Source organism: Chanos chanos, chromosome 6, assembly GCF_902362185.1.
Source record: "Chanos chanos chromosome 6, fChaCha1.1, whole genome shotgun sequence".
Classification (NCBI taxonomy): Eukaryota; Metazoa; Chordata; class Actinopteri; order Gonorynchiformes; family Chanidae; genus Chanos; species Chanos chanos.
In genome coordinates, this window is record NC_044500.1 from 29647829 (window position 1) to 29654557 (window position 6729).

At 45.8% G+C, this 6729-nt stretch overlaps 1 protein-coding gene across 2 annotated transcripts in view; it reads right to left on the reverse strand.

Annotated features, from left to right (window-relative positions):
- Window positions 1-303: 303 nt before the first annotated feature.
- rargb (retinoic acid receptor, gamma b) overlaps window positions 304-6729 on the reverse strand; it is a 25902-nt gene continuing 19476 nt past the window's right edge. For both annotated transcript variants that reach the window (XM_030776428.1, XM_030776427.1), the window contains exons 2-8: window positions 4485-4633; window positions 3772-3913; window positions 2738-2901; window positions 2206-2382; window positions 1264-1468; window positions 914-1072; window positions 304-632 (exon numbers count right to left, since the gene is read on the reverse strand). In XM_030776428.1, the coding sequence (XP_030632288.1) occupies window positions 304-632; window positions 914-1072; window positions 1264-1468; window positions 2206-2382; window positions 2738-2901; window positions 3772-3913; window positions 4485-4633 (1325 nt within the window). The remainder of the gene's footprint in view (window positions 633-913; window positions 1073-1263; window positions 1469-2205; window positions 2383-2737; window positions 2902-3771; window positions 3914-4484; window positions 4634-6729) is intronic.

Sequence of the window (6729 nt, forward strand, 5' to 3'; positions counted from 1 at the left end):
CTCTGATCTAGCATGAGTGAGAGTGACTGTGTGTGTCTGTGTGTCTGCATTTGTGTTTCTGTGTGTGTGTGTGTGTGTCTGCGTTTGTGTTTCTCTGTGTGTGTGTATGTGCGTGTGTGTGTGTCTGTGTGTCTGCGTTTGTGTTTCTTTGTGTTTCTGTGTGTGTATGTGCGTGTGTGTGTGTCTGTGTGTCTGCGTTTGTGTTTCTTTGTGTTTCTGTGTGTGTGTGTGCGTGTGTATGTGCATGTGTGTGTATTTGTGTGTGTGTGTGTGTGTGTGTGTAGTTGGAGTTCACACTGTCTCTCACTGTGCTCTGCCAGTCATACTCTTTCTTGCTGCTCCATCCATTTCCACTTGTCCAAAACCCCATCCCTCATCTTCACTGTCCCCTCCCCTCTCTCTCTCTTCTTCTCCACAGTCATCCTCTTCATCTTCCTCTTCCTCCAGGGCTGACTCTTCATCCCTCTCTCGTTTGATGGCCTGTATGGCAGGGGGAGGCAGGGGGGGAGCAATGGCCCCTCCTCCACTCTCAGGGGTCTCCTCAAAGGCCTCTGGGTTCTCCAGCATTTCTCTAATGAGGGGGGGCATAGGGCCTGGGATCTCCATCTTCAGTGTAATGGCTCGCTCTGCACCTAAACACACACACACAAGGCAAATGCAAACAATTAAGCATAAGAAGAAAAGACATCTGTATCGACGACTCAGGCATGTGTGTATGTGTGTGTGTGTGTGTGTGTGTGTGTGTGTGTGTGCGCACGCGCATGTGCGCGTGGGCATGGGTGTATGTGTGTGTGTGTGTGTGTGTGTGTGTGCGTGTGGGCATGGGTGTATGTGTGTATGTGTGTATCTGTATGTGTGTGTGTCTGTGTTTTTGTGTTTGTGTGTGTGTGTGTATTCAGTATTTAGTGCAGACCTTTAGTGCTGATGCCTCTGAGGTCAGTGACTTTCATTAGCATGCGGGGAAACATGTGTGGTTTGTTGGGGCGGCGGCGGCGAGCGTAGATCTTCAGAGCTTCCAGCAGTGGCTCCTGCAGCCGGTCCACTCTCTCAGGCTCCTCCAAGTCCATACGATCTACACACACACACGCACACGCACACGCACACGCACACGCACACGCACACACACACACAGACACACACACACGCACACGCACACGCACACGCACACGTCAATCAAAGATCAATCAAAGACAGATCAAAAATCTGAGAAAAGAATACTATGCTGATTTCTCTCTCTCTCTCTCTTATCTATGACTGAAGTACCTCCACAGATGAGACAGATGGCACTGAGCAGGCCTGTTTCCGTGTCATCCATCTCCAGAGGTAAGAGTTGCCCAGCGAAAGCAAACACCAGGTCTGTGAGTGGACCAAAGCCAGCATTATGCATCTGAGTTCTGTTCAGAGTCAGCCCGTCTGAGAACGTCATCGTGTCCTGTTCTGGAGTGTACCGGGTACAGATCCGCAACATCTACCAGGAAGGAAGTAACGTGAGAGAGAGAGGGAGAGAGAGGGAGAGAGAGAGAGGGAGAGAGAGAGGGAGAGAGAGAGGGAGAGAGACAGAGAAAGAGAAGGGGAGAAAGAGGGTGAGAAATGTTACAAGATGGAGTAAGATGAACAAGAACAAGCAACGAGCACAAGGGAAAGAAAGAAAGGAAGACAGAAGGGTGAATGAAAAGCATTAACTGTAAAAACACCGCGTTGGAATACTTGCACTACTGACCACACACTGTTCAGTCTGTGACAGTGAGTGACAGTCACTGCTATGCAAAAGCGTAACAAAAAAGATGTGAAATAACTGTGTTGTCTACCACTACGACCTGTTTGTGGAATAAACTCAATTACTGTGAATGAGGAGAATGGGCAAAACAAGCTGTTTGTTCAAATGCTGACTTTGTGGTTCTGTGTGAGGGATGTGATTAAGCAACAGGAGAATGTCTTCACAAATGTCCTGGAAAATCTTCCCAACACTCAGTTTTCTGTCATTCATGTGATAAACATTACTAATTGGTGGTAATAAGGAGGCTCAGTTCAGAAATAGTGCGTAATACTTACCGCTAGGTTTATTTGAACCTACTGTGTTGTTTATGGGAATAATGAGTAATCCCAGTAAAAAGCTGATACTGTCAAATTTCAGCAATAACACAATGAAGTTGTGTTTGTGGGTATGTGTTTATGTGTGTGTGTGTGTGTATGGCAATTACTCACCAGTATGTCTAAACAGGCAGATTTGAGCAGGGTGATCTGGTCTGCGATAGTTAGGGAGGTAAAACCAGGCAGGCGCTTGGCAAACTCTACAATCTTAATGATGCATTTAGTAGAGAGTTCGCTAAATTTGTCCCACAAACCAAGATCTAACTGAACCCTGTGATCAGCGCTGGAGTTCTGCAGAGAGAGAGAGAGAGAGAGAGAGAGAGAGAGAGAGAGAGAGAGAACAGAGAGGGAGACAACAGAGAAAAAGAACATAAAATATCTCAGCATTAAATATATAACAAAGAAGCTCTTATGAGCTTATATAATATGTTCTGATCCTGTGTTTGTGTGTGTGTGTGTGTGTGTGTGTGCGTGCGCGCGCGGATGTGTGTGTGTGTGTGTGTGTGTGTGCGCCGAGGTGCGCGCGCGTGTGTGTGTGTGTGTGTGTGTGTGTGTTTATGCATGTGTGTGTGCATGTGAGTGAATGAGAGATAGAGTAAGTGTGTGTGTGCGTGTGTATGTGTGCGTATATGCATGTGTAACTCACAGTAGTGTATTTGCCGAGCTGGCAGAGTGAGGGACAGGTTTCTCTGTGGGCCTTGCTGACTTTGTTGACCAGTTCCTCCAGTTCTCCACTCAGCTCATAACTCTCCGGCAGAACCACTTCCTCCTTCACGTCCTTCTTCTTCTTATTCCTGTCATTTCTCACCGCTTACAGAGACGGACAGAGATTACACATTACTAAACTGAGCCCCAACGAAAAGTTTGCACAGCACAGAATTGGCATAATCATATCAGTAAAATATTACAACAACTAAAAGCAAAAAGTTATTAATATATACATGTATGACTCCCTCACAATTGATCTTGTGTTATTAGAAAATCTGAGGAGGTCAAAAATATATCCAGGCAATCATACATGGAAAAATGACACAAATATCATGTTCATATAGACTGCAGTGTCACTATGTTGTGTCACTGCAAAGAATGTATGTGATACAGTATGACTCATATTTCATAAAAAGTGAGTAGGTTTGCGTGTAGGTTGGGGGAGGGTGGTGAGAATGCTATCATCCTTAGTTGTGACATCTTACGGCTTATGGTAGATGTTGATGTATGCTTAATGTATGCAGAAGTGTCTGTGAGTGCATGAATGTATGTGTCTGTGAGTATGTGTGCGACTGTATTTTGAGGTGTTAATAAGTGTGTGTGTGTGTAAGTGAGAAGTCCCGTGGTTTCAGAGCTGTGAGGGCACATCCTGACAGGAAGGAAAGAGTGGGACGGTTTTGGCTGTGTATGTGCACGAGTCATGGACAAGTGGAACTAAGTGAAGGGAGGCCTTTTCCAATGCTTTTACAGAGTGTCTGTGAAACTGTTTCACACACACACACACACACACACACACACACACACACACACACACGCACACACACATCTCTACCACCTGATACATCCAAATGAACTATCTTTAAAAAATAATTGGCATAGCCTCTTTTTCCCTTAATCAACCATGAAAGTTTGTAGTGCTTGCTAAAGGAGTGGTAATAAAGTGAAATGAAATAGTTTGTATTCCTTTCTCACCTTCCTTGGACATGCCGACCTCAAAACACTTCTGCAGGCGACAGTACTGGCAGCGGTTCCGAGTCACTTTGTTAATCTGGCAGTTCTTATCCCTGTGACAGGTGTACACCATGTTCTTCTGGATACTACGGCGGAAAAACCCCTGCAAGACGAGCAGAAAGAACCAGAATGAGAGAGAGAGAGAGAGAGAGAGAGAAAGAGAGAGAGAGAGTGTCTTTAGATAGCATTCTCTCAGTCTCTGAGTTATACTTGGAAATGACTAAATCACTTACTCATTTCAGTAACATATGTTTGTGTATCAAATTTGATACATGCTGAAAAATAGAAGAAGGCTGTCTGTCACACTCCATAATCAGATATGGTGAATAAGACCCCACATGGCTATCCAGTAAAAGCATGCACTGGTTTTTATCTGTATTTTTATGTATTTTTATCTGTATTTTATGCCACGTGTGTCACTATGTGCCCCCCCCCCCCCTCCTCCCGTGCATTGTTTGGTTGAAGCTGCAGCCCTTTTTTGTTTATATATGTGGCCTGCACATTGTGCTAAAAATTAAAATTGACTTGAATTGAATTAACATGAGCCACTAGAGGGCAGCACCACCCTGCTAATAGCCCAGTTGTGCCGTTCACACGTTATTCGTCTTCTGTGTGAGATGGGTGTGCTCTATGTCACTGGTGTCTCTGCACTAGGAGATTTAACGAGGCTTTACCTTGCAGCCCTCACAGGAGCTGACGCCGTAATGGTAGCCGGATGATTTGTCCTGACACACGAAGCAGGGCTTGTAGATACGAGGCGGGGGTGGTGGTGATGGAGAGCTGGGCACCATCTCCTCTGAGCTAGTGCTCTGGGTCTCCACCGCTGCACAGAGACAGAGAAACAGACAAACACACAGGGAGGTAGACAGACAGATAAGTAGAGAGAGAGAGAGAGAGAGAGGGAGGGAGGGAGAGAGAGAGAAATTAGGTTAGTTGTTCATCACACATACATTTGTATTTTTCCTCCTCAATGAATTATTCTTAACCTTATTTCCTCATTTTTCCCCTTTTTTGTCATCAACGTCCACATAAACCAGAGTTTGTGGTCGAGACCAAAACCTGTGCCAAGGGGACCGTGTCAGTGATGTGATGGGGCAGTGAGCTTCCTGACTGGAGCTGTGTAGCAGATAAGAGTGATTTGGCCTCTCCTTTTCTTACATGTATAAAATTCAAACTTCGTACCAGAATAAGGATAAAACGAGGATCATTGTTTAAGGCTTCTAATTTGGTAGCTACAGACCTACTGATATAGATAAAGAGATGCGTCTTCAAAGACAAATCCATTACCCCCAACTCTGCCTCAGGGAGCAAGCACAAGGGAGAATATTTTCTGGGCTCAGCAAAGGCTGAGAGTGCTGACAGACAGAGGAGACAGACAGAACGACAGAGAGGATGAAAGACAAAAAATAAGCTGCAGGCCAGATGGCTGGTCTGATACGGTAGGAGAGGGACAGACAAGCTTTGACTGACGTCTTTTGAACACTAGGGGGTACACAGACTGTCTCTCTAATCATATCCTGACTGCAACAACATGTGTATGCGTGTGTGCATGTGTGTGTGGGTGGACAGGTGTAAGTCCGTGTGTGTGTGTGTGTGTGTTGCGCGTGCATGTGTGTGTGTGAGTCTAATTAGGTGAGTGTGCAGTAAGTGTACACTCTGTCTCTGTCAGTGTAGTGCACACCCAAATGGACATTTTGCCATACCCATAAACACCTTCACGCAGTGTCACAACTGCCGCGTAACAGAACACCATTTGCTCCACTGGACTGGCCAAGTCAAATATGACCATGTGTGTCCGAACTCAAACATAAACACTGTGTATAAGCACAAACTTATACACACGCAGCAGTCACACACACCCACACATGCACTACATGCACACACATACAAACATACACACACACACACACACACACACACACACACATACACACACACACACACACACACACACTCTCCCATTCTTTCTCACTTACACATCGTTGCACATGAAACCCCCTCCCTACCTTCGTCACAAAGTTCAACTTTCACCTCTAGTCACCCTCTACCCTTCACCAAACCCCCCGTTTTCTCTTGTTTCCTGGACCCTAAATTCCTCAGCCCAGCCTGGCCTGTTTTTTACTAGAGGCCCTGGCTCGTAACCAGGCCTATAAAGACTGTCTGTAGGCTGGGAAGGAGGCCTCCGGCCTGGTTGACCGGTGCTTTATTGGCATCCAGTCACCTCAGCCGGCCATTCACACCACTGCCAGCTGTCCCCTAGTTCTAAACCCGTAAAAAAGCAGCCAAACCCAGGGCTTCAGAACACAGACTTTTACAGCCTTTCCTCCCAGCTCTTTCAATGGATACCATAGGGCTGGCCTGAATATGCCCCCATGCCCCCCCACCTCTCTGCTCTCTGTCCCCTCCCTCCATCGCTGGCTTTCACACCATGGCCTCTATTTAACGAGAGTGCGATGACTTCAAAAAGAGAGAGAGAAGGCATAGAGGAGTAATCTAATAAAAGCAGAGTAGACAAATGAAGAGAATGAGACTGAAAGAGAGAGGGAGATAGAGGAGGGGGAAGGAAGGCTGTTGTTGGTGAAGAGAGAGAGAGAGAAAGAGAGAGAAAGAGAGAGAGAGAGAGAGAGAGAGAGAGAGAAAGGAGCTGAAAGAGGCCATGTCCTTTTCGCTTTGACCTTGGCTTTGGCTCTTCAACACTTGAACATGACTCCAGCTACTGACAGTGATACCAACATTTTAACTGCTTCTTGTTGCTAATGCTACAGAAATCAATACAACCAACACCGCAGAGACAACTGCTACTGTTTCAACCATGACGTCTGCATTCGTGCTACTGATACCAAAGTTCCACACAATCACCAAAACACAGCATATTTTTAAAAAAAAATTCTCTGAGATGTTTTCTCTGGGTTTTATGTT